General features: G+C 34.4%; 1 protein-coding gene across 6 annotated transcripts in view; it reads left to right on the forward strand.

The window, feature by feature from the left end:
* Nucleotides 1–23970, forward strand: part of RB1CC1 (RB1 inducible coiled-coil 1) — a 93463-nt gene extending 69493 nt beyond the window's left edge. For 4 of the 6 annotated variants that reach the window (XM_036073035.2, XM_036073036.2, XM_036073034.2 and 1 more), the window contains 9 exons: nucleotides 867–1032; nucleotides 3667–3775; nucleotides 3872–4112; nucleotides 12829–12883; nucleotides 13875–13922; nucleotides 16599–16657; nucleotides 18773–18909; nucleotides 22136–22206; nucleotides 23010–23970. In XM_036073035.2, coding sequence (XP_035928928.2) covers nucleotides 867–1032; nucleotides 3667–3775; nucleotides 3872–4112; nucleotides 12829–12883; nucleotides 13875–13922; nucleotides 16599–16657; nucleotides 18773–18909; nucleotides 22136–22206; nucleotides 23010–23087 — 964 coding nt within the window. In that variant the 3' untranslated portion in view covers nucleotides 23088–23970. The remainder of the gene's footprint in view (nucleotides 1–866; nucleotides 1033–3666; nucleotides 3776–3871; nucleotides 4113–12828; nucleotides 12884–13874; nucleotides 13923–16598; nucleotides 16658–18772; nucleotides 18910–22135; nucleotides 22207–23009) is intronic. The other 2 variants (XM_078072388.1, XM_036073039.2) reach the window with 2 other exon arrangements.
* The last annotated feature ends 3538 nt before the right edge of the window (nucleotides 23971–27508 follow it).

Consider the following 27508-nt stretch of genomic DNA (forward strand, 5'->3'; position numbering starts at 1 on the left):
ACATTTAAAGCAGTCAGTTGACTTAATCACTAAAATAGTTTGGGAATATTTGCTAACATGGCAGCCTCATTCCCGTGGTTTAACATATTTATAACTCCTTTGGTGGAATTAATTATCTACTTCATGGGCAAACTTTTTTGATGTAAAAGGTTATTAGGTTGAAAGCAGATAAAATTAACTTCTATATCAGAAATTACAATACTTATTACTTGTGTTTTTGCTATTTCTCCTTACCTTGTCCTCTTTTCTTACCTATGGTGCTTTGTCAGCAACCCCTTAGGGGGTAGCTAGTTTTGAGGGAGGTGAATATGAATTATAAATATGTAGATTTGCTGTGTGAACATTTAAGTTCCTTTTTAGTTTTGTGTTATTTGTTCATTAGTTAACAAAATGAACCAAAACCTATTTAAAAAATTAAGAAGGACTTTTCAATATATGTGATCCTCACGTATGTGTTTCTTTTTTTCTTTCTCTGTCATGTACATTACAGTTCTGGGATTAGCAGAACCAACATTTGAAGCTGAGCTTTTGAGAGGCATATTGATTTTTTTATATTGAAAACATTCCCAATGCTGGTAGAAGCAGGTTATCCTGAATTTATCAAATATAATCATTATAGTCATTCACCATGTTGGTATCACACGTATATAATCTCTGTTAAACTTTTCCCTTTTACTTGCTTCCCTTTCCTTGGTAGATAAAAAGGGTGGTGGGTTACATAGAAATATCTCTAACAGCAATTAATTACTGTTAGGTTTAAGGAAGATACATAGGCTTTCTGATGTCAACTAATTTTGTGATATTTGGTATATTTGTGATTATATGTTATATTCAAAAAAAATTTAATACTGTATGTAATTTCCAAGTCTTGCCATTGAATCTACCAGAGAAGATTCTTCAAGCCTAGTTGCTGAACTTCAAGAAAAGCTTCAGGAAGAAAAAGCAAAGTTTCTAGAACAACTTGAAGAGCAAGAGAAAAGAAAGAATGAAGAAATGCAAAATGTTCGAACATCTCTGATTGCTGAACAACAGGTATGGTCCCCCACCCTCGTTTCATTTATTTCAGGTCTAAAGAAGACAAACATAAATTAACAAATATAATTTTTTTGTGCGTAACTGAGGGCATCTTACATCTTAGATGTGATTTTCCTACATTAACCCTGATTATATTTATTAAATATCTTCATGATAAAAGCATTTTTGATTCAGATTAGTTTTTTGTAAAATGAAAGTGCTTCTACTACTTCACACATGATATTTGAATTTTTCCCCCTAAGCGCTCAAATTTTATTCTAAATTACATGCTGATCAGTACAGATTTCTTTTACTTTCTATAATTTTTATCCATGTGACAGGCTGGTGGTACATAATCATGATCTACTGTTGAATTTTGCTGATTCACTTTATTAATAATATTGAGGAATGGGGAGAGGGTAAAGCTTGCGAGGGAAGCAGGGGCACAGACCACTAAGGACTAGGTTGCCTTGTTCGGGAGCTTGTGTTTCACCTCAGGCACCTGGAGAGAAAATAAAGGAATGCCACAGTTGGATTTATACTTAATCAGGATTGTCCACTGGGGTGGGGAGAAAGAATGGAGATCTGCCAAACATGGGCAACTGTGGGGACAGTGGGTGTCTGCTGTGACAGCTCAGGCCAGGGAGAGTAGTGACCTGCTTTTTTTACCCCAGGGAATGCTTTTCTGAAACAGGTAACATGTTACAGTTGATATACACATTTGTTTAACGTATGTGGTATTTTCCTTTTCTTGTAATGGTGTGATTACATTAATGTCTGTAGAATTCAAGAAAAGTATAGAAGTATAGTTCAAAACCTGTAGGAACTTTACATTTTAAGTTTTAAGGCCTGGGGAAAGAAAGAAGAGCCTGAAACGGGGAATGAGAAAGAGTAACGAGAAAAAGGAAAAGTGTGGCTTTATGGAAGCCAGCGAAATTAACTGTTCAGGGAGGTGGAGTAGCAGCCAGTTCTAAGTAAGAATTACCAGTGAAGAGATCATTAATGATGTCTCTGTTTTTAAAAATCTGAGGTTGTACATTCCTTCGTATGATTCATTCTACATAAAATGTATCTTTCATTCACTTTCTTTCTCTGTGTGCTCTTTTGTGAGCTAATCCCCAATTTTTGATTTCCAAAATTAAGTAGGGGACGAATTAATTGGCTGAAATATGCTATTATAAATATTTGGGATGAATTAACTGACTAAAACACACTACTATAAATGCTTATTTTCTATACATACATAATACATAGAGAAATGGCTTAAAAAAAGAAATGGCTTAGCATCATAAATGTTCAAGGCATCTCCATGTATGCTTTCTGGCTAGAAATGATATTTAACTCAATCTTTAATGAATTAACTAATTTTGATCTAAAAATGCCATATTCTTATTAAGTCTCCCAGTTTTTAGCATTATTGGCATTATACATTGAAGGATCATAGATTATTAATTTTGGAATTGGAAATGCTGGGCAGATGGGAAGAATCAATTTAGATCATTTACCATTCATCTATTGCTTTTAAGTTTAAAGAAGATCTTAATGGAGATCTTATAAATGAAATTGTTAACAATTCGGTCATCTTTATAAAAGAAACTGCAGTTAGAATTGCCAAATGGGCTTATGCAATCAGCAGGCACTTTGATACATGAGCTTCACAGTAGGAAGGTATTTATAAAAAATTAAAAAGTAACAAGTCCAGTAATTATTAACCAGATGTGCAGTGTCTATTGCAAATATCCAGAAAGGAGAAGATGATGGGATAAAGTCATCTCTATAAAATATACTGTGGTAATCAAGACTTAGCTAAAGACAAAAGGAAGATTGCAGAAGCAGGAAGGGTATTAAAGAAAAAATGAAGTGTATAACAGCACTTGTTTTCTTTCTTTCTTCCCAATTTTAAAATCATCTGTTAGGGACACCTGGGTGGCTCAGTCTGTTAAGCGTCTGCCTTCGGCTCAGGTCATGATCCCAGGGTCCTGGGATTGAGTCCCGCATCGGGCTCCTTGCTCAGTGGGGAGTCTGCTTCTCCCTCTCCCTCTGCCTGCTGCTCCCCCTACATGTGCTCTCTCTCTGTCTCTGGCAAATAAATAAATAAAATCTTAAAAAAAAAAAAAAATGCATCTCAGGTCACCGGTGATCTGCCTAAAAAAAAAATAAAATTATCTGTTAGTGCTTTTCCTTTGACAATAAATATGTAGACAATAATGAGAAAATAGAATTCGGGGTGCCTGGGTGGCTCAGTCGTTAAGCGTCTGCCTTCGGCTCAGGTCATGATCCCAGGGTCCTGGGATTAAGCTCCGCATCGGGCTCCCTGCTCTGCGGGAAGCCTGCTTCTCCCTCTCCCACTCCCCCTGCTTGTGTTCCCTCTCTCTGTCAAATAAATAAAATCGTTAAAAAAAAAAAAAGAAAATAGCATTCATTTTCAAGGTATTAAATTGGAGCATATCTTAATATGGAACCTCAGGACAGCACAGTCACATTGTATTTACCACAGTAGAGTATTCTTATTAAAAAATGAACATCATTTGTGAATTGCACTTTATCTTCTCCACGTGCAGATGCACCATGCAAAAATATTTGCTAGTTTCTTTAGTCGTAGATGCTGTGTACATGCAGGTAATTTAAGTAGTTGTCATTCTCTTGTTCCAGACCAATTTTAACACTGTTTTAACAAGAGAGAAAATGAGAAAAGAAAATATAATCAATGATCTTAGCGATAAGTTGAAAAGTACAATGCAACAGCAAGAGCGAGATAAAGGTTAGTAATGTTTCACAATATATTTTTAACTCCATTTTAAAATTTAAAAATCACATGAAATGTTTTATAATGTTATTTCAACTTGGGGGCCTTCAGATTTGATAGAGTCACTATCTGAAGATCGAGCTCGTTTGCTTGAGGAAAAGAAAAAACTTGAAGAAGAAGTCAATAAGTTGCGTAGTAGCAGTTTTGTTCCTTCAGCGTATGTAGCTGCAGCCCCAGAACTTTATGGAGCTTGTGCACCTGAACTCCCAGGTGAAACAGAGAGATCAGCCATGGAAACACAAGATGAAGGAAAAGTGGATTCAGCAATGGAGACAAGCATGATGTCTGTACAGTAAGTACATTATGTCTTCAACTTCCTTAAGTAATACAGGCTTTTAAACCACTAGTGTGCACTTTTCTAAGCTGAAAGCTCTAAAGATAGGAAATATGGTAGCACTACTGGTTGCCCACAGCCCATATATCTGAAAGTTGTGCCATTTAAATTCCTTTAATCTATAAATATGAGAAATATCTTAATACTGCTGCTTGTGTATATATATGAATCACTTTGGCATGTTTTCATACTTTATATGTGCACCAAACTTTTCATAGGCTGCCAAGATAAGGATCACTGCAGTAGTGTCAAGCTATTTTATTTATAGGAAGTGTTTAAATTTTGAAGTCCATTACCTAGGAGGAAAAGGCATTACTATAGTAATAAATATATTTATTTTGATGAGTGTATTGGGTGGGGGAAGGCAAAGGAGTTTTTTAAAAAGTAAAAATGTATTCAGCTTTCTGTTTGGTTTAAAAGAAAGGAGTAGAAACTGGTTAACTTGAGTTTTGGGAAGATACAAGGTTTTAAGAATGTAAGTGAAAAACAGAGCAAATAAACTAATTCAAAAAGGCAAGGCACAAACCTCTAAAGAGCCCATGGTAATTAGAAAACATAAATGACAAAAATAAGTCAAAACATGTGATGAAAAGCTAACTGACCTACCACAACAAAACCTCTCAAAAAAAAAAGCATCCAGTTGAACTCTACATATGAGAAGCACGTAAAGAAAAATGATAAGGGAAAAAAATATATAAGCCATTCAAAGCAAAAGTTTTTTATAAGTTTAAGAAAAAGTTTCACATGTAGAGAGGGCACAACTTTACCGTAAGCAATTGGTTGTTAACTTGTAGATGCTTGAAAATGTGACTTTGATCAATTGTGTATGAATGAAAAATGGATTAAAACTAGAATGAGAATTTTTCAGAGCTACAGTAACAGTAGACCTTCCTCTCAGGACACAGTGAAATAAAAAATAAAGCAATAGAGAAACAGTTAAGAAAATTCACTATATACCAAATCACAGAGGAAGTCTCAAAGTTCGAAATATTGATATAATTCCAGCCACTAAACATAAGCAATTGAAAACCTGTAACAAAAATAGAAGTTTATACATTTGGAAATTTGAATATCTATATATTCAACATAGGTATTGATAAGAAAATGGAAATTTATTTACTTAAATCTGAACAAAAGTATCAAAAAAATGAGATATAATGAAGGTGGTAACACTGGAAGAATTATATAATCTCAAGTATATGTATTAGAAAATGAAATTGATAAAAGTATATGAGCCATGATAAATGAAATATCAAGCAAAATGAAGGTATAAGTAAATATGTGGAATGAATAGAACCATAACCACAGGTATGGTTTTAAAAATTATACAGAAGAAGATAAAGATTAATCTCATTTTTGTTATAGTTGTAAAAAATCCAAAAGACAATTTCAGCATTTCAAATACAATGGAGTATTAAGATGATCATCATGACTCAATGGAATATTTCAGGAATATAATAATAATAATTAAACCTCAGAATATCTCAGTGTAACCAAATTCACTGATCACATGGAAAGGATTATGTGATCATCTAGATACAGAAATAACAACTGATAAAAGTCCGTGTCCATTAAAAATATTTTTTTAGGGACGCCTGGGTGGCTCAGTTGATTGGGCAGGTCTGCCTTTGGCTCAGGTCATTATCCTGGGCTCCTGGGATCGAGTCCCGCATTGGGCTCCCTGCTCAGTGGGGAGCCTGCTTCTCCCTCTGCCTTCCACTCCCCCTGCTTGTGCTCTCTCTCTCTCTCTCTCTCTCTCTGACAAATAAATCAATCTTCAAAAAAAAAAAAAAATCTTAGCAATCTAGGAATAGAGGGGAACTTTGTTAGTTTGAGAGAGTATACATGAGACACTTATAGCAAACATTATATTCAATGTTGAAACATTTAGAAGCATTTTCCATAATTTTAGGAAGAATGCCAGAATGCCAGCTGTCACCATGACCATTCTGCAAGACAATAAACAGTAAAAATTGGCAAGTAAAGTCTTAACTGTCACGATTTCATGATAATTTCCTTTTCAAACCACATAGACCTAACAAACTATTAAAAGTAATAAGACTACATCAGAGTGTATGTCATAAATATATCAAAATAGAGCAGTTTGCATATATTTACCAGCAAAAGCTGATTTGAATATATATATTTGTATGTGTGTATATATACATATATGTATTTGTATATGTATACGTGTATGTGTGTGTATGAGATCCCAATGAAAATTTAAGGAAATAATTTGTTAGTAATGAGTTTAACAAAAAAATGTGCAAGACCCTTGTGGAGAAAGCTGTAGAACTTTATGAAAGGTATTTAAAGGCTTGGAAGTTAAAGATGGATGGAAGTACAGTGTTGCAAAGATACTGTTTTCTCATCAGACTTATTCAGTTATTTATACCCAACTAAAATTTCAACAGGGTAAGTAGGTAAAATTTAATGTTGGATGTTAAAATTCATATAGAAAAATAAATGTGCAAAAAAACAGTTGATAACATTTTCAAGAAATATCAGTGAGTAGGAATTTATCCTGCTGGATGTTAAGATATAGTCTTAAGCTGTAGACGATAATTAATTCTGTATATTGTTGATAAAGTCACGGGTAAATAGATTACTAGAATTGGTTGTCTTGAATAAACCCATGGATGTATGGAAATTGATGGCATTTTAAATCAGTTTGGAAAAAGACGTGAGATATTGGAGTAACTGGTTACCGGTTGGTGGAGGGTAACCTATATTTTATATTATATACCAAAAAATATTACAGATGTATTAAAGACTAAATATTTCTTAACATATAGTATTTCTTAAAGTAGACTACTTTGAATGTGGAGTAGGGAAGCACAAGGAAAAGACTACTAAGTGTTACATCAAAATTTCTCTCTCCCTTTTTCTCTGTCACTCTCTCTTACACACACACACAGAAATTTTTTTAATTGGATGGATATATCTAGTTCCTTGGTTGTGGTGGTGGTATCATGGGTGTATGCATGTGTCTAGACTCATCAAGATGTGTACATGAAATGTGTGCAGATATTTGCATATCAATTATTAAACCTCAGTGAAACTAAGAAAAAGAAAATTGAAGCTAGGTCTAGTAATGCCAACTTGGTCCTTTTCTAATTGGCTTGTTAAATGTGCTGGGTTTCTACTTATTTCAGCCTACTTTAGAAGTTCCCCCTTAATTTTCTATTTGTGTTTCTATTTGTGTGACTTTAGAAAGTCTAAATAATTAACTTTATTTTATAAAAATTAAAAATAGTAGTTTAGCAGTCATTCTTCAAGTTCCTTCTCTAAATAAGCAATATCAGAACTGGCATTAAACTCCTTAGGAGTTAAAATCTTAGAACCCTTCCAAGTCCTACTGAGTGAGAAATCCACATCAAATTCAGTTCTAATACTCTAAGAAAATATAACTATAAATTCAGATATTCTCAACAAAATACTAATAGACCAAATCCAGCAATACATAAAAGGGATTCTTACTGGGTTTATCCCAGGAATGCAATATTGGCTGAATATTTAAAAATTAGTTTATGTAATATATCATATCAATATCAATAAAGAGAAAGCATTTAAACACTCAGTATTGAAATGTTGAAGAGAACTTCCTCAACTTAATAAAAGGCATCTAAGAAAGCCACAAATAAGATCATATTCAGTGATGAAAGAAGAAGGCTTTTCCCCTAAAAATCAAGAAGAAAAAGATCAGTTGAGGTTCTCCTATAAAGGGCACTCAGGCAAGGAAAAGAAATTATAGGCATCCATTCCATATTGGAAAGGAAGAAATAAAACTGTCTCTATTGGTATCTATAACATGATCTTGTATATTGACACACCCAAGAATTTCACTAGAATCTAAATACTTAAGAATAAGTTTAAACAAAAGAAGTTCAAGACTCATACAATGTTTTGAAGGTTACAAAACATTGTTGAACAAAATTGAAGGCCTAAAAAGACATCCCATGTTCATTGATTGGAAGATTTAATCTTGGAGCACCTGGCTGGCTCAGTCGGTAGAGCATACTACTCTTGATCTCGGGGTTGTGAGTTCAAGCCCCAAGTTGGGTGTAGAGATTACTTAAAAATGAAATCTTTAAAAAAAAAAAAAAAGAAGACGACTTAATCTTGTTGAGGTAGCAATACTCTTGTGATCTGCAGATTCAACACAGTATTGCTGTTGAAATATGCCTTTTTTGCAGAAGTGGACAGTAGATCCTAAAATTCATATGGAAGTGCAGTGAACTCTAATAGACAAAACAATATGCAAAAAAGAATGAAGTTGGAAACGCACGTGTCCTTATTACAAAAATTAATGAAAAGCTAGGGCAATCAAGACAGTATGGTGGTAGCCTGATCTATATATGTGTGTGTATATATGTGAATGTATATGTTTATAGATCATTGAAATAGAATTGAGAGTCCAGAAATAAGCCCTTAATATTTATAGTCAATTGAACCTTTGCATTATGGTCCAAGGTGCCAAGACAATTCAATGGAGAAATAATAGCATTTTCAATAAATGGTGCTGGGACAGTTGGATATCCACATGCAAAAGAATGAAATTAGATCTTCTATTTATCTTATAAGACAAATTAACAAAATGGATCATGGACTTAAATGTAAAAGCTAGAATTATGAGTCTTTGTGACTTTATGTTAGGCAAAGCCTCTTCCTACAAGAATTAACACTTAGAAGATAAAATTCCTGCCTCAGTCAAGTTGCTTAAAATGTAATTGGGGAATTACACATGCAGAAGAATTTAAAACATTAAATTACAACACTACATTACCGCTGATACCAGACATACAAAGAATCATAAGAGATTACTATGTACAATTATTCCCAACAAATTGGACAATCTAGAATATATGGCTACATTCCTAGAAACATACAACCACAAGACTGAATCATGAAGAAATGGAAAATCTCAACAGGCCAATTAATAGTAAGGAGATTGAATCTGTAATAAAAAACCTTCCAGCAAAGAAGAGTCAAGGACCAGATGGCTTCATTGGTGAATTCTATCAAACATTTTTTTAAAGAAGAACTAATACCAAACTTCCTGAAACTCTTCTAAAACGTAGAAGAGGAAAGAACTCTATTGAAGTTATTATATGAAGCCAGCATTACCCTGATACCAAAACCTGACAAGGGAAGGACAAGAAAAATACAGAGCAATATCCCTAATGAACAGATGCAGAAATCCTCAGCAAAATATTAGTAAACTGAATTCAGCAGTACATTAAAAGGAGCATGCAGGGTGCCTGGGTGGCTCGGTCGATTAAGCATCTGCCATCAGCTCAGGTCATGATCCCAGAGTCCCAGGATCAAGTCCCTCATCGGGCTCCCTGCTCACCTGGGAGTCTGCTTCTCCCTCTGCCCTTCATCCCACTCATGCTCTCTCTCTCTCTCTCTCTCTCTCTCTCTCAAATAAATAAATAAAATATTTTAAAAAATAAAAAGCATACACCATGATCAAGTGGGATTTATTCCAGGAATACAATGGTAGCTCAATATCTGCAAATCAGTGTGATATATCACATTAACAAAATGAAGGATGACAATCATTTAATCATTGCAATATATGAAGAAAAAGCACTTGACAAAATTTCCAATGTCCTTTCATGATAAAAACTCTTAACAGAAGTGGGTATAGAATGAATGTACCTCAATATAGTAAAGGCCATATATGAGAAACCCACATCATACTCACCAGTGCAAAGCTGAAAGTTTTTAAGATCAGGAATAAGACAAAGATGCCCACTCTGCCACTTTTATTCAACAGTGTACTGGAAGCCATAGCCAGAGCAATTAGGCAAAAAAAGGAAATTTTTAAAACCCCGAACAAATAAGGAAGAAGTAAAATTAACTCTTTGCAGACAACATGACATTATATGTAGAAAACCCTAAAGACCACCAAAAACTGTTCAAACTAATCATAAATTCAGTAAAGTTGCAGGACATGAAATCAGTAGTGTTTTTATATGCTAACAATGAACTAACAAAGAGATTTGAGGGAACAATCTGATTTACAATTGCATCAAAAAGAATAAAATACCTAGGAATAAATTTAACCAAGGAGGTGAAAGATTTGTAGTGAGAAACTACAAGACATTGGTAAAATTGAAGAAGACACAAAAATAAATGGAAAGGTATCCTGTGTTCTTGGATTGCAAGATTAATATTGTTAAAATGTCTACTAACCAAAGCAATCTGCAGATTTCATGCAATCCCTATCAAAATTCCAGTGGCATTTCTCACAGAAATAGAAAAGAGCAGTCCTAAAATTCATATCAAACTACAAAACACCCTGAGTAGCCAAAGCAATCTTGAGTAAAAGGAACAAAGCTGGAGACCTCACACTTCCTGATTTCAAACTGTACTACAGGGCTATGGTAATCAAACAGGTGGCATAAACATAGCTCAGTGGAACAGAATGGAGATTCCAGGAATACATCCCCACGTGTTAGGCAACAAAAATTTGACAAGGGAGCCAAGAAAACTAATGGGGAAAGGATAGTGTCTTCAATAAATGGTGCTGGGAAAACTGGATAGCCACATACAAAAGAATGAAATTGGATCCCTGTGTTAACATCATACACAAAAATCACCTCAAAATGGATTAAAAATTTGAACATAAGACCTGAAACCATAAAATTCATGGAAGAAAATATAGGAGGTGAGTTCCTTGACATTGGCCTTGGCAGTGATTTTGGGCTTTTTCACTGGAAGCAAAGGCAACAAAGATAAACAGGTGGGACTACATCAGACTAAAAAGCTTCTATGTACATCAACAAAATGAAAAGGCAAAAACCTATGGAGTGGGAGAAAATATTTGCAAATCATATATCTGATAAATTATTAATGTCTGAAATATGTAATGAATTCACACAACTCAATAGCGAAGAAACAACCCAGTTAAACAGGGCAAAAAAATAGATGTTTTTTCAAAGATGGCATACAGATGGCCAACAAGTACATGAAAAGGTGCTCCATGTCACTAATCATCAGGGAAATACAAATCAAAACCACAAGATATCAGTCACCTCATATCTATCAGGATGTCTGTTATTAAAGAGACAATCAATAGATAATAAATGCTGGCAAGGATGTGGAGAAGAAGGAGCCCTCATGCACTGTTTGTGGGAATGTAAACTGGGACAGCCACTATAGAAAACAGTATGGAGTTTCCTTAAGAAATTAAAAGAACCACCGTATGATTCAGCAGTCTCATCTCTGGGTGTATACATGCAAAGGAAATGAAATCATTATCTCAGATTCTTGTACTCCCATGTTCATTGCAGCATTATTCACAGTAGCCAACATATGGAAACATCCTAAGTATTCCTCGATGGATGAATAAAGAAAATGGGTAAGAAAATGGTGAATAAAAATATATAATGGATTATTATTCAACCATAAGAAAGAAGGAAATTCTGCCCTTTGCAACATTGTGGATGAAACTGGAGGCCATTATGCTAAGTGAAATAAGCCAGACAGAGAAAGACAAATACTGCATAGTATCTCTTATATGTAGAATCTTTTTTTTTTTTTTAAGATTTTATTTTTATTTATTTGACAGAGAGAGAGACAGCCAGAGAGGGAACACAAGCGGGGGGGGGGGGGGGGCAGGAGAGGGGGAAGCAGGCTTCCCGCAGAGCAGGGAACCTGATGCGGGGCTCGATCCCAGGACTCTGGGATCATGACCTGAGCCGAAGGCAGACGCTTAACGATTGAGCCACCCAGGTGCCCCTGTAGAATCTTAAGTAAGAAGTCAAACCCATAGAGTAGAAAAGTAGTTGCCAAGAGCTGGGAGGTGGGAAAAAAAGGTTGCAAACTTCCACTTACAAGGTGAATAAGACCTGAGGATCTGTATAACATGTAGACAGTAAATGATAGCACTGTGTTGTATATTTGAAATTTGATAGGAGAGTAGAATTTCAGTGTTCTCCCTGCCTTGCAAAAAAGGTAAGTGATGGAGGTGTTAGTTAACTCAGTGGAGAGTCTGCTTTTACAATGTGTATGTATATCAAATCATCATATTTTATACTTTGAATGTCTCACAATTTTATTTCCTATTAGTAGTAAAAATAAAAATACAAGGCTACACCCTGTTACATTTTTTTTCTTTTCTAATTTTTGAGTATTTTAGTGTGATGGGCAGATTCACACATGGCACAGTGACTAGCACATTTATAGCCATTTAGTAGTACTTTTGAAGTCTTTATTGATATTTGGTTTATTTTTTTGTAAAATAAAACTTCAAGTCCTTTAGCTTACTCAAGGACGTGTAGCATTTTGTTTTGTTTCTAGTTTTAATGGTAAAGCCACCCAAGAAGTACCATTTGATTGGTAACATGGATTAACCCCACACATAGGAAGAAGAGTGGTTTTTAATCCCTGGGGGGGAAAAAATTTTAAATTCAGAAGACCTTATCTCTGGAAGAATGCATGCACAAAGTTTTGCTTATAATTTCAGTTTGTAGATCTAGGTTCAAGACCTGGTACAAAGAATATACACCATTGAAATGTGTCCTAATTTAAACAGTCTGCTTTTGAAAGTTTAGTACAAACCTTTAAGTGCTCTGTATTAATAGTTAAATTTCCAAATCTTACTGGAAAATGTAAAGTCCAGAATTTTCACCAGCTTAAACTAAAATAAATCCTTCTCTTTTAGAGAAAATAGTCATATGCTATCTGAAGAAAAACAGAGAATAATGCTGTTAGAACGAGTAAGTAAATTGCTTTCCTGAAATACAATGTTTGCTATGTTCACTCTGGGGATGCAGTTACATAAACCTTGTATTGAAAACATACCCAGTTGTGTTTATAAATTAGATCTTTTAATGGTTACTTTTGTGGTTAATGTTTTGAGAAATCCTGTCATTTTTTTAATCCAACTGGCTAAATGTTTGGCAGTAGTATTTCAGTCCTCTTATTTTCATTTCTTCCCAATACATGAAGTCTCTATCAGTAAGAAAGATTGGTGGTCTTTATAAAATTAATATATGGAATAATGGTTTATTCAATAACAATTCAGAATGCAGCAAAACATAAATATGAACTTCATGTATTTCAAAAGCAAGGTAAATATTCTCTAGAATTGGGTGAAAATAGAATATGAATAATGAAGAAAAGTTAAGCGTTTTTTTAGAGATTAATTGAACAAGAAAAAACTGACAATAAGGGGTTTCCTCCCAGTTGTACTACCAGGTTATATTATAATTTTGATTCAAAGTTAACATATCTTTGTTCATAGACCACTTTTCATTCCTTAGGCTTTTAAGATTTTCTACATTTTCTTTATTAAAGGGTTGTGTGATCACCTTTATCAGAATCAGCTGTGGTGTGTATTACAACTACAGAATCCTCCTCTTAGGCCATACCTATTCCTATCCCTGTCTCCTGTCTATCCCCTACAGAGTCTTTGGAGTTAGATCTCAGCTATTTACTGCATATTTACAAGTGCCACAAGTAATTCTAATGCATATTAAACTCTTGAGAACTCTAGGCTTAGGTAAATGTATCTAAAATTGTTCTAATTCTCTCTTAAGCCTGTAAATAATTAAAACAGTTGGAAAGGACCCATAAAAAAGAATATAGTCACTAATTTTTCATACTAGATCAGAACATTAATGTGAAGATTCAGGAAATTTTGACAGTTAAGTTTCAATTTGAGAAGGTACAGGGGATAAACCACAGGTCTCTTTTTTTCTCCTACAGACATTACAGTTGAAAGAAGAAGAAAACAAGCGGTTAAATCAAAGACTGGTAAGTTATTTTTCTTGCCCAATAGATGTTAACATTTCAAAATGTTTTGCATTATCTTTCATTATAAATACCATCAGAGATATGTATGGCTTGATTAATTTATTTCTGGTAGTTTCATTGGGCCATGTGGGTCATTAATGAATTGATTCTCAGAGTGATGACCTTGAGTCAGAGTTACTACCTGTAGCCATAGAGCTGACCAAGCGGACTGCCTTACTAATATAATGTTAAAATCAGTCAATAAAATCAAGGCAGTGTTTCTGATTAAAAAGCTATGATCACTTAGGATTCCATAATTACATGTATTTATAACATCAAGTTAGGATTCTTAAGTCAGTAACAAAGTTAGAGGTATTCTTCATAGGCCTTTTGAAAATTAACATGTTCACATGTAAGTGTGCATAATTAATACATGGTATCCCTTCCCCTTTTTTCTTTTCTTTTTTTTTTTTTTAACTTAAACTGTTTGACCTTGACACCTTACATGAGATACTATGTGGTCTTCTGAATTAATATTGGCTCTAATCTAACCTTTGAACTTAACCAATTACTTGAACAGTTATACAGTTGATCTTACATGCTTTAATAAAGCAATTACTTCATTTTTCAAGTTCTAATAATTGTAATTTACAAAAAAAAATAGGAATAATCTAAGGCCTGTGTTCAATACTTTTGAAAAGTTTTAAGGTACTGATTAGAATTGAGCTTTTTAAAATTTGTGTCTTGTAGGGAAGCATCTGCTTTCTTTCATATGCCTTTCTTCCCCAACTTGAACAGCATAAATTACATCTTAATTCTACAGTCATCAGTCATATAGTCAATTAGTCTGTAGTCATTCCAGTCAATCATTAATTTATCACCAAAATAATCTTAAGGCTATTTGCTATTTTCATAAGTAGAGCAAACTTGTTCAAAAAGACTGAGAAGAGTTGCCTATCCCAGACATCATTCAGTATGCTGTTTTATGCAGTATTTCCAATAGAATATAAGCTGTGTTTGGCAAGGATTATAGTCAATTTTGTCTGTGTTCTTAGCACCTGGAATAGTAACTGGTACACCGTTGATGCTTGAGAAGTGTTTATGAATGAAAGATTTTTGCCCTTCAGATCCAAAGAGTACCCCACTCCCATCCAAAGAGGTGTCTCAATGCAAAGCACACTTTCATATCAATTTACAACTGTTTTCACACAGTGTTTTCTTAAATCTAAGCCCTTGTTTATAATAAATATCTGAAAAACTTAAGCTTTTTTAAAAATCAAAATAAAATTGAATATGGTCTGGAAAATGGATAGTCAAACTTTTCTTCACTGGCAGCATATAGACCATTTGGATGATTCTGATAATAAGTTGCTACACTTTTAGGCCTTTCTATTCACTATTTGTTGTTGTTCATTTTACTTTGTTTCCAAATGCTAATGAGACCCTGCATCATTCCAGATAATGTTTAGAGGGCAATGGAACAAATTCTGAGCATCAGAATTAGAGCGCTGTGAATTGTGTAAGACTTGAATCACAGACCTGTACCTCTGAAACAAATAATACATTACATGTTAAAAAAAAAAAAGAAGATAGTAAGAAGGGAGAAATGAAGGAGGGTGGAAATCGGTGGGGGAGACAAACCATGAGAGACTATGGACTCTGAGAAAAAAACTGAGGGTTCTAGAGGGGAGGAGGGTGGAGGGATGGGTTAGCCTGGTGATGGGTATTAAAGAGGGCACGTACTGAATGGAGCACTGGGTGTTATATGCAAACAGTGAATCATGGAACACTACATCAAAAGCTAATGATGTAATGTGTGGTGATTAACATAATAAAATTTTTAAAAAGAGACTTATTAAACAAAGAGAAATCCATTAACTGTCCTTGATTTGTACAACTGTGTAATGGACCCACTCTGCTTGGGAAGTATAGGCATCCTCACCCTCCTTTCTGGCCCCAAGACTATGGGACATAAGTCCCGTGTATCATGTGATGGTGTAAATAATGGATTAAAGCCTGTTGGAAGAGCAAGCAGTCCCAGCTGAGCTAAGGCAACACTACATCACCTAGCGTGTCCCATTCCATTGTGCTCATCAGGAGAGGAAATGGATGACAATCACACCTTTCATTATTTAGCACTTGCTGAAAATAGTGGGTTTTTAAACTGAAGTTCTCAGAAGTTGCCTTGGAGGTAAGTGAGGGACTTTACCAACTCTCAGAACTTTATTCTCCCACCCCCATTTTAACCAGAGGAGTATTGTATTTGTTTTTCGTAGTTAGATATTGGACCTTTGAATAAGATTTTCCTGAAGAGTTTTTTGGTTTGTTCGTTTACCAAAAGGAAAGATTTGAAACTGATGTGTTAGAATTGGCAAACGCTTCCCCAAAACTTGTCAATCTCTACTCTGTGATATTTTTAATATTAACTATGTAATTATAAATAAAATATCCTATATTTAAAGTTTTTAATGCAGGCAAATTTGATTAAGAAAATACCATAAGTAAAAATGTAGGTGAATTTGTCCACTGAAAATTCATTGTTGAAGGAAAGCAATTATATTAATAGTGAACCTCATATTTGGATCCTTAAAAGCTGGGACACGGATGTGAATATGTGTGACATCAAAAATTTTTGCAGCAAGGACCTAATAAATATATGTGGTGCTTTAATTATATAAGCTTTATTCATTTTTTTAGATGTCTCAGAGCATGTCTTCGGTATCCTCAAGGCATTCTGAAAAGATAGCTATTAGAGAGTAAGTATTATATTTATATTTTCTGTTTTCCAGTGAAATAAATTTATTGATTTGGATAGTATTGAATTGTTAATGAAAATATTTTTCAGTGGCTATATTCCTTCAGATTCAGGTGCATTGAGCTGAGTGTTTTGTAACCATTGGTCGTAAAAATTTTTTATTAAAAAGCATAGTTTTTCTAAATTATTATTCTTGGAAACATTAGGATTATATTTGAAGTCATTATTACAGCTTCATTTATCATTTATACACAAATATTCCTTTTGACTCTACTTCACTTTTCACCTCTTTTAAATCCCATTTATTACCTTAGCCTTTTACATTTTAGATTGGAGAGTCAGATTTTTTAAGTTGCAATGTTTCCTCATTTTTATTTTTCAGACTTCATTTTATTGATATACTACCAATTCACAATACACTATTTATCAGTTGAATAATTTCATAGACAGTCTTCTAGGACCACATTAGCCATAGTAATATATTGGGTTTTGTCATGGGCTGTTTGAAAGGAGGGTCTCTGTAATAAAGTTTTCAAAAAGTGTTGTCAGCAGCATATAAACACTGGTCAGTCTTCTATACCTATCAGGACAGATAAAAAGATCAGCAAACTAGATATTTTTACAAGAGCCTTTATTTTTGTCTGTAATAGGTCTGTCAACTAAATTTTCGGTTGTCAGACATCTGTGGTTTCTGACCTTCAATTTCTCATTAAAATTTTATCTTTTCTCAGTGATGTTAAAAAACTAGCTGGTATCTGCTTTTATATATCAGCTGTATGTCAGATCAAATCCAGTTTTTGGCATTTCAAAGATTAGAGTGAGATGAGCTTTTAAAAAAAAAAAAAAATTTTTTTTTTTTTAACTGCCTAGAGAGAGGCCCTTACCTTTTTGAAGGTGTTCTGATATTTAGCCAAAACAGTGCCTGCCACGTCTTGTTAGGTAGGCATCAAGTATTTGTAGGATGAGCAATTAAGGAAAAAGCTGTTATCCTTTAAAAGCTTTCCCAGTGATTTTGATGATTTATCAGGTGCAGGGCCTACTAAACTAAATGATCTTGACAACTAAGAAATCTGAGATTAACTTTCTTTTTTAAGTTTTTTTATTTTAATTTCAGTACAGTTAACATACAGTGTTACATTAGTTTAAGGTGTACAATATAGTGATTCTGCAATTCCACGTGTTACTCAGTGCTCATCATGATAAATGTACTCCTAATCTCCATCACCTATTTCACCCATCCCCACCACCCACCTCCCCTCTGGTAACCATCACTACTCTTACTCAACATAGTACTGGAAGTCCTAGCCACAGCAGTCAGACAGTAAGAAGAAATAAAAGGCATCCAAATCAGCAAGGAAGAAGTAAAACTTCCACTATTTGCAGATGACATGATACTATGTAGAAAACACCAAAGGTTCCATCAAAGAACTACTAGAACTGATAAATTCAGTAAGGTCACAAGATTAACTTTCAAGGCCTATTCATATTTTGAACAACATTTCTAAAAATGATTCTGAAGACAGAACCAATTGAAGCATATATGGGCAGTTGTACCCACTTTTTTCTTTCCTTGATCCTTCTTTCGGGCCTTCGCCCTAAAGCAGTAATTTTCATTGACTTGTTTAAAACTAATTAAGTACATGAACTGAGCACAATAGGTTTTTCTTTCAAATTGAAGAGCTCTATACCTGGAGACAGGAGAAATAGTATGTAGTCTTTCTTTGCCACTGTGACTGCAAATATCACTTGGAATTTGTTTCATGTTCTAAGATGGAAGATGAGGATGAATATCTTCTTCCTGTGATTGGTGACTATAATGGTGTTTTTCTCCCTCTCATCCAAGCATTTGTTTTGTTTCTTTTTTTTTAAACAATAGATAGTATTGGAAATTTAAAAGTTTTGGTCTTTGACAGTCATGTGAACATCTGCTGTGTATGACCAGCACTCTCACTGGGAGCAGGGTAGAGTAAAAGAAAAAAAGATCATGTTAATGTGAGTTTTAATAATGCATGGATATTTGAATATAGAGTTGAATATTGCAGAATACATACTTAAAAGTTTTCAGAAGAGGGTGGCAGTAACCATTGAGGACAATAAATTATATTCCTTTATTCAGTTTTCAGGTGGGAGATTTGGTACTCATCATCCTAGATGAGCGCCATGACAATTATGTGTTATTTACTGTTAGTCCAACCTTGTATTTTCTGCATTCGGAGTCTCTGCCTGCCCTGGATCTCAAACCAGGTGAGGGTGGTAAGTGTCACATCCATAACTAAGATAAAAACCTGGAGTATAGAGAATATAACAAAGATTTTTCTACCCTCTTGACTAATTAGAATTAAATCACTAAGAAGGAACTCTGCTTAATATGTTTTTTGTTTGTTTTTTTATAAAATCTGCATTATACAGATTATTTTCCTGGATTCTGTGGAAAGTTCAAAATTAGAGTGTATTTAATGCACCTGGGTCAAGTATCTCATACCCTAGCAAAAGTAGAATTATATTGTCAGAATTCCCATATAAATGCAGCCTATTTAAGCTTAGTTTATACTCATTTGTTTACAAAGGCAATAAAGACTGTTTTTAGAAAAAATATTCTCTCCAACTGTAAAATGTCTTTTCTGTCCTGTTTATCATCTTATGTGCCTACCTTGTTTTTTATTAAACTTACAAATACTTAGTTTTTTAAGGCTTTTTAAAAAAAGTTTTGTTAAAATTTACTAAATTACAATGTCTATTGTAATTACTTTGATCTTTAAAGAATAGAAACCTTGGGATACTTAGCTTAAATAGAATTATTAAAATACAAGAATATATGTCCAGGGGCACCTAGGTGGCTCAGATGGTTAAGCGTCTGCCTTCAGCTCAGGTCATGATCCCAGAGTCCTGGGAATGAGCCCCACATTGGGCTCCTGGCTCAGGGGGAGCCTGCTTCTCCCTCTCCTGCCTCTCCCCCTGCTCATGCTCTCTCTCTCTCTTTGTATCTCTGTGTTTCAAATGAATAAATAAAATGTTAAAAAAAAAAAGGAATATATGTCCATTTACATTGATGTTTCTGTTTGGAATGACTTAACCAACATGGGCAAATACCAACTCTTGACGTAGGCCAGTGTCACGTAGTCACTCCATCATGACTGTTGGTGGTGGGTTATACAGAATGTCCATAGACTTGTATAGTTTTCATGTAACCTTGAGAAATGAGAAGATAAGCTTACAACTTACTGGTTTTCTGTCTTGAAAACAATGAACTTGGTTATTTTTTCGATTTTCTGTGGGTTTCTTTTTTCTCATTTCTTTAAACTTTTTATTTGAAAATGATTTTTAAATTTACCAAAGAGTTGCATAGTAAGTACAGTGCAAAAAAAAAAAAAAAGACCCATACACCTTTACTCAGATTCACCTGTTGTTAACATTTTGCCCCATTTGCCTTATTCTACATGTGTATGTCTAAATGTATAAATACATAAATATACACAAATATGTGCTTGTTTTTGTTGCCGGAACCATATGAGCCCAAGTTATATCATGGATCTTTGTCTTTAAATATTTCAATATGCATTTCCCAAGAATAGGAGAGTTAGTGTTTAAATCTAGGAAACACTTGGGGCGCCTCGGTGGCTCAGTCAGTTGAATGTGCATCTGTTGGTTTCAGCTCAGGCCACGACTCCAAGCTCAGAGGGAGTCTGCTTGAAGATTCTCTCCCTCTCCCCCCTCTCCCTCCACATGCACCCACTCTCTCTCTGTCTCTCTCAAATAAATCTTTAAAAACTTAAATAAAAATAAATCTAGGAAACACTGTATACTCTTAGAGGTTTACAGTGTACATTACCATTTTAAAGGTTCTCACAGGTCTTGGAGAAAAGAACTTATTTAACAATCTTACTTTACCAAGGAACTCCAGCTTTCCCTCCCCTCCACCCTTTTTTTGAGAAATACAGAACTGAGGTTACCAATTGGGAATTATGCTTCCCTACCCCTGTGTCATTGCCCTGGGGATTATTAGGGTGTTTTTGTGCCCGTGACAGTGGGACTTACTACTCCTCAAACATAAAACTTAAGTGTTTAATTTTAGATCATTCTTTTCAGAAATCATGAATTGTGAAGTGCTGTATTACTCTTAAGAGTATTTTCCATATCCTGTGGTTTAGGGGCTTTTAATCTTTCTATCATGTGATATATCTACACATTTTTATTTCTGATAGTTCACTCATGATATCTTTTTTTTTATTATTCTTTTAAAGATTTTATTTATTGGGGCGCCTGGGTGGTTCAGTCATTAAGCATCTGCCTTCGGCTCCGGTCATGATCCCGGGCTCCTAGGATCAAGCCCCACATCGGGCTCCCTGCTCAGCAGGAGGCCTGCTTCTCCCTCTCCCACTCCCCCTGCTTGTGTTCCCTCTCTCACTATGTCTCTGTCAAATAAATAAAATCTTTAAAAAAAAAAAAAAAAAGATTTTATTTTTGCAAGAGATAGTGAGAGAGAGAGCACGAGTGCGGGGAGGGGCAGAGGGAGAAGCAGACTCCCGCTGAGCAGGGAGCCCGATGTGGAACTTGATCCCAGGACCCTGGGATGATGACCTGAGCCAAAGGCAGACGCTTAACTGGCTGAGCCACCCAGGCGCCCCTCATGATATCTTTCATTTATATGTTGCCAAATTATGTTTACAGAATAAAAATCCGTTTTGTCTTCTCTTAGGAATCTCTCAAAGGCTTTAGCCTAACCAGATAATTTACTGGCCAAATACTTTTCAAATTGACTCTTTTAAAAACTTATCTTCTGATGAATTTAAAAATAGAATGAGTACTTTCCTTTTCTTAGCTTGTCACACTTTGGCTCTGTGAGGACTAGTCTTTTCATCCTGTCTCCTCCTCCATTTTCCATCTCCCCTTTACATAAGCGCTGCCTTTCCAGACTTTGGTTCTTAAGCCTTTAACTCTCGTTTTTTGTGCACTCAAGGGGTTAACACTGCCATTCCAGGCACTGTGGAGTACAGATGTGAGGCAGATGCAACTCCTGCCCTTGAGCACTGGTGTTAAAAGCACCCACCCCCCAACCAAAGAAAAGGGTAGTGCTTTGCTTTGAACCTGGAAAATAAATTTTGTCTGAATAACTGTCTGCTTTCAGAAATGGACATGGTCATCTTCATTAGCACTTTCAGTAGATGGCACTGTTGAGCTAATTTAGAATTCCTAGATTTATTTGTTCATGATTTGTACTTAGATTATTTGTATTTCTTGAACTCTATTCTGTGATTTGATTTACCATTTATATTTAATGAGTAAAGCCAAAATTGCTGGCTGAAAAGTAAAATGAGTTCATTTTTGATTTATAAATCATTTTGTATTTTAGTGATTTGTTTTAAAAGTCTTTACCTTCTTTCACTTTTGAAAACTTTACTAGTTTTGATTCTGGCAGTTTTGTTTTCATGGGTGATTATACCTGTACTTTTAAAAAGAAATTAACAATTTCATTCAACAGCTTCAGGTGCATCTAGAAGACCCTGGGTACTTGGAAAAGTAATGGAAAAGGAATACTGTCAAGCCAAAAAGGTGAAAAACTACATCAAATGATATAAACCTAGGAACTATCAAGAAGATTCAGATTCACATACTGCTTCACATAGAAATTGTTACTAGGGCAGTCGTTTGTCCTTTAGCTCATTTGATTAATACCTTGAATTTAATGAGTATGAGTATGAACCACCAATTTTATAAGTATTTGTTATTTATCTTTAGAGAGTAGATGTAGGTAGATTACCAACAATTCATCAGCCTATACATGAAAATAACTGCAAGTTTCTGTTCTATAACTATCAAGTTATTAGTGTTTTCTTGTGCAAAAAAAGAACACACAGCATAACTGATGATTAAATTACTACTATTTGTAGTAGAGTTTTTTTCTGATTTTCATATGCTACCCCCTTTGAAGAAAGATAATGCAAATACTTTGATGACTAAAAATGTACCTGACCATAATGTCAGCAGTGTCAATGCTATAGAATCAATGGAATCTAATGAGCATTTTTCCTGACTCACTGTAATTTGGGGCCCCTCTGCTCCAAAACACTAATGAAACTTAAACTGTGTATTGAGGGTTCTTTGATACTTGAAATCATGACGTATGTCTCCCTTTGTACTATATTCTTGAGCAATTATTACTAGCTCTTTCTTCCATCAATATTAGTGGTACAGTATACTCTCATGTGTAAGGGCTGGATTTTGTGTAGTTTGATAAAAGACTTCTCACCCATGCTTCTCGGCCCGCAATACTCTAGCATTGAGTTGTGTGATAGGACAGTACCTTTGTGATTTGGTTTTAACCATTTAAGTGACTCTTTTTCTTCTCTTCTTAGGCACAAAACAGATTTAAAGTTCCTTTGGGGACAAAGTTTTACAGAGTGAAAGCTGTGTCGTGGAATAAGAAAGTATAACTTATGGAAGAAATTAAACATTCTGTGACATTTTTCTGATTTGTCCTACAGTGCTTATTCATCACTCCAAAAACAGCAGGCCATCTTTTTATACAAAAGTCACCGTGACAATATACTTCATTGGTGTATATCATTTACTTTTTAACTAGCTACGTTTTAGGAACAATAAATTCATCAAAACCCTTGGCTGAATTAAAATGGTTTTGTTTTTGTTTTTTTACCCAAATAACTAGAAATGTGGACCAAACTAGTTAATTTTCTCAAAGGGCATACCCTGCATTGTGGCTTATGGTTAGCCATATTAATTGCCTGTTACATATACATTAGCTTGGACTTAGATATTAAATGTTAGTTATTATTACCAGCATTTGTCCTTTTGTGAAGTCAATATCAGAAAACTTGCACTCTTAAACACATTCTTTATAAAATGTATAAATTCTTCAAAACTATTTAAAGAGGAGTGTTATTGCATGCAGATAATCATAACTTTGAGTTTGCCTCTGTAGATTACTAAAGCAAATTGTTTCATTTATTTTTTTAAATGCCCTTTGATGTTTCAAAACAAAAAGAAACTCTTAATTTGATTGGCTGATGTTAAGATCAGCCATAATCAGCAATCTTCAAAAGCACTTTCAACAGTGGTCACCTGGGTTCTAAAGGGAAGAGTCTGCTATTCACAGTTTCAAATGCAGCACTGGAACCTTCCCAACCTCTTTATTACTTGGTTTAGAATAATCATATTGATGAAATCGTAATTCATGGTTTGATTTCAGAAAAAGCATATTCATTGTACATTAACCATTTAGAGGTCATTTAAATAACAAAATATTGTATTGTAAAAGACATGTAGAATTTTAAAACAATAAAGATTTGAACCTGTAAATGTGTGTGCCTTTTAAAGAAGGATACATTTTTAATATATTTGAGTGATTGCTGGGAAGTGTGAAAAAACTTGTTCTGTATCATATCAAAAGAGAAACATGTTTATTACAAAAATGTTCTTTAACTATATACTATGTAACAGGGTAAAACAGTGTTATGTAGAATAGAATTGTGTAAACTAGATATGTAGACAAATTGCTATGGAGCAAAGGTATTTAAATGAGTTAGTTGAGTTGGATGAGGCTTGTTTCAGATTTGTTGCTAGAGAACAATAATAAAATGATTCTTTTTCAGAAAATATTTAATTTCTTCTTAAAATAAGTTAAATATTTTTTTAAATATGTATATCTAATAGTACAGAAAATGGAATAAACACCATAGTGTATAGAAAACTGAATTTGACAACATATTAATGAATAAATGAACAAATGATTTCACATGTTTCTATTCAATCCTTCCATGACATCTCAATGCAAAAAATACCAAAGCATTAAACTACTTTATATACAGAATGGTTTTGTTAAGCAGATTTGGTTGGGTCTAAATGAATCTGCCAGATGGACCATTTTGACTTACTTGGTGCCCTTCACACAAATAAATATGTGGTCGTTGTGCTGTGGAATCACAGTGGCCTGACACATGAAAGCCATCATCTCATTAATGCTCCTCTTTAATGTTGGATTTTATTGCTTACAGTTTTTCTTCTTTTTTATATCCATCTTATCAGTGTTCACATATCCCTTTATAAAGCACATGTAAAGAAAATGCAGTTTTGTTAGTTAAAAATGAAACCTGGAAATCAAAACTCAATTGAGTTCTTAATCTTTGTATGGTTATGGTCAATGTACTGTGCTTTTGGGCAACTTGCATAAACTGAACGTGTTTTCTCATGTATAAAATGGTATAATAATAGGACCTACCTCCTAAGGTTATTTTGAAGGTTAAGTGATGAAAATTAATATAAAGTACTTTGAACAATTTCAAAAACAGATTAAATATTGAATAAAAGCTATTGTAAAGATTTTTTGCATAATCAAAACCTGTTAAATTCACTACTCAAACTCTAATAGAAATGTATCTTTATTCCAGGGATGAATGTTAAAATCACATTTTACTGCAAGTAAAATTTAAGCACACATGAAATACGTGGATAATTTCTTTTTGCAAAGGTACCTCTGCATATGCTAAGAACAGAATGAGCAAAAATTATCTAAACCTTCACTTTTATTTTTTAAAATTATCATGGCATAAGACATGTACATGCTTTCAAAAAAATTAATACATCCCTAAGTCCCTGTCCTATTTCCCAGTTGTACCACCTAGAAGTAAAATTTTACTTTTTAATTTTAGCCTTTTTTAGTTTATATGCCAAATCATAAGACTACACTGCAATCAACTTGATAATTTGTTATCAGTTTACTTTCTTTTATGAAATTTTAGTTATTTCATTAGAACTTTTTCTATCTTTCCAATAATTTACTATGTAACTTTTCAACTATCATTTACAATATCATGACTCTAAATACTGTTTGCTGAGCCATGTCCTGAACTATGATTACATTTCCTCCCTTGTACAGGCCATAGTCTATTTGAAGCTTTTCTGTTGTTTTTTCTTTTTGTGCTATTACTGTGTAATTGCCAGAGCCTTGATCTTTTTAAATGCGTCTTCATATTTGATTTCATCAAGTCACATTTCCCAGAAACATGCATTTTGGAACCATCTCTCCCCATGCCTCATTATACACAGCTAAAATGAATCAATTGTCTCTTTGAACATTTCTTGGAAACTTTTTTAGCCAGAAGCACACGTTTGTTAGTTTTGCCATTTGTTTGGCTACCTCAAAATATGTCATCATCTTTCCAGCTTTCAGTAGCAGTTTCACAGACAGTTCCTTCACTGTTCCGGCCTCTGGTCAGGCAGTGCCAAACGTTAGGCTTTTGTTACGGCAGCACCTCAGGCTTGGTACCAATTTCTGTATCAAGTGTTTATTGTTGTGTAACTATTCATTCCAGAACACTTAGTTGCTCACATGGCTGCAGTCACCTGTTGACTCAACTTAGGCTGGATGATCATAATGCCTTCACTCAAGTGTCTGAAGGTTAGGGTTGTCCTCGGGGATACTTTGGTTCCTTATGTGGTCTCCATCATAATACCCTGGCTTTCTAAGCAATGTAGCATTCCTAAAAGAGGCAGCAAAAGTCTGAGGCTTGGAAGGCAAATTCTGTCGCTTGTCTTTTGGTCAAACTAACAGAACCAACTCAGATTCAAAGGAGTAGCAGGGTATAAAAATTGTCTTTTTAATACCATCACAAGGTGCAAAATAGCTGTTGCCCTTTGATAGAAATAGTTACAGATATCCTTGAAATTTTTTTTAGAATAGCATGTGATTTAATGATGTCTAAAGCCACAAAATTTGTTTAAAATAATTTCCATAAGTACGTATGTTACTTAGTAATAAAAACTGGGAGCAGTTAAAAATGTTATTGTCCACTAATTGATAGCTTTATATTAGTCATAGTCTCAGAATATAAACAAGCCATCTTTGGCCAATTTTAAAAATGCTTTGTATAATTTATAATATTTGTGAGTAAGATGGAAATTCTTTCAAACACTTCTTAACATAGTGGTAATGAGACTCTACAGTCGGCTGTAAGCTATTTGGTTTACATACTTCTTAGGTGTCTCAGACTTGGAGACCATTTCGTTTCACCTGTTTCATTCCTACCTTAAAATAAATAAGGCTTACTAGCAATATCAGTCCTCATGTTAAAGGAAACAAGTGGCAAGCCTCGGTGTTACAAAATGCAAGATTAGTTCTCCATGTGCTCTCATCAAAGCAATAATTGTATGCTTCACATAAGAATATACCTAGCGATGCCTCTTTAGTGTCTGTGCCCCCATTAAAATACTGTGCCATTCAGCCATTTTAATGGATGTTGCCCATTCTATTTCCTTCAGAGCAGGTGCTAGGCCTGCTAGAGGGAGGAATCCCTCCATTCTCACTGAACTAACAGTATAATATGGACAATTCAGGAAATTCCAGCATTCTCAGGGGTTATTTTTACAAATGTTACATGTTGCTTCTGAAAGATGTTTTGTGGAACCTAATAGCAAAAATGCTTCTGACAGTCTAATTCCCAGTTGATGTTGTAATACTCCTTTCTTAGACTGATCTAGAAATGCCACCCGTTAATTCCTCCACCAGTCAGTAATACTACTCTGTAAATAGCTCATGTAGGTGTCACTTGTAATCTCTTTGGAATTCTGCTGTAACAGTGGATGTCTGCTGAACCAGTTCAAGCTTCTAACATCAATGTGTAGTTTCTTAAAAGAATGAGTTCTTAACTCCTACAAGTGTAAAGCCTAAACTGACAAGTACATACAAGTTTATCTCTTCATCCAACCTGCTTAGAAGTATGATTTCTGGAGCTGTCACCATATGTGCAGATATTAACTTTTAAAACAGGTTATACATGATCTAGTAGAAATGTATACTCTGCCCTTATGTTTTCATACCACGATACACATAAGTAGATCC

The sequence above is a fragment of the Halichoerus grypus genome, chromosome 5 (assembly GCF_964656455.1).
Source record: "Halichoerus grypus chromosome 5, mHalGry1.hap1.1, whole genome shotgun sequence".
Lineage (NCBI taxonomy): Eukaryota > Metazoa > Chordata > Mammalia > Carnivora > Phocidae > Halichoerus > Halichoerus grypus.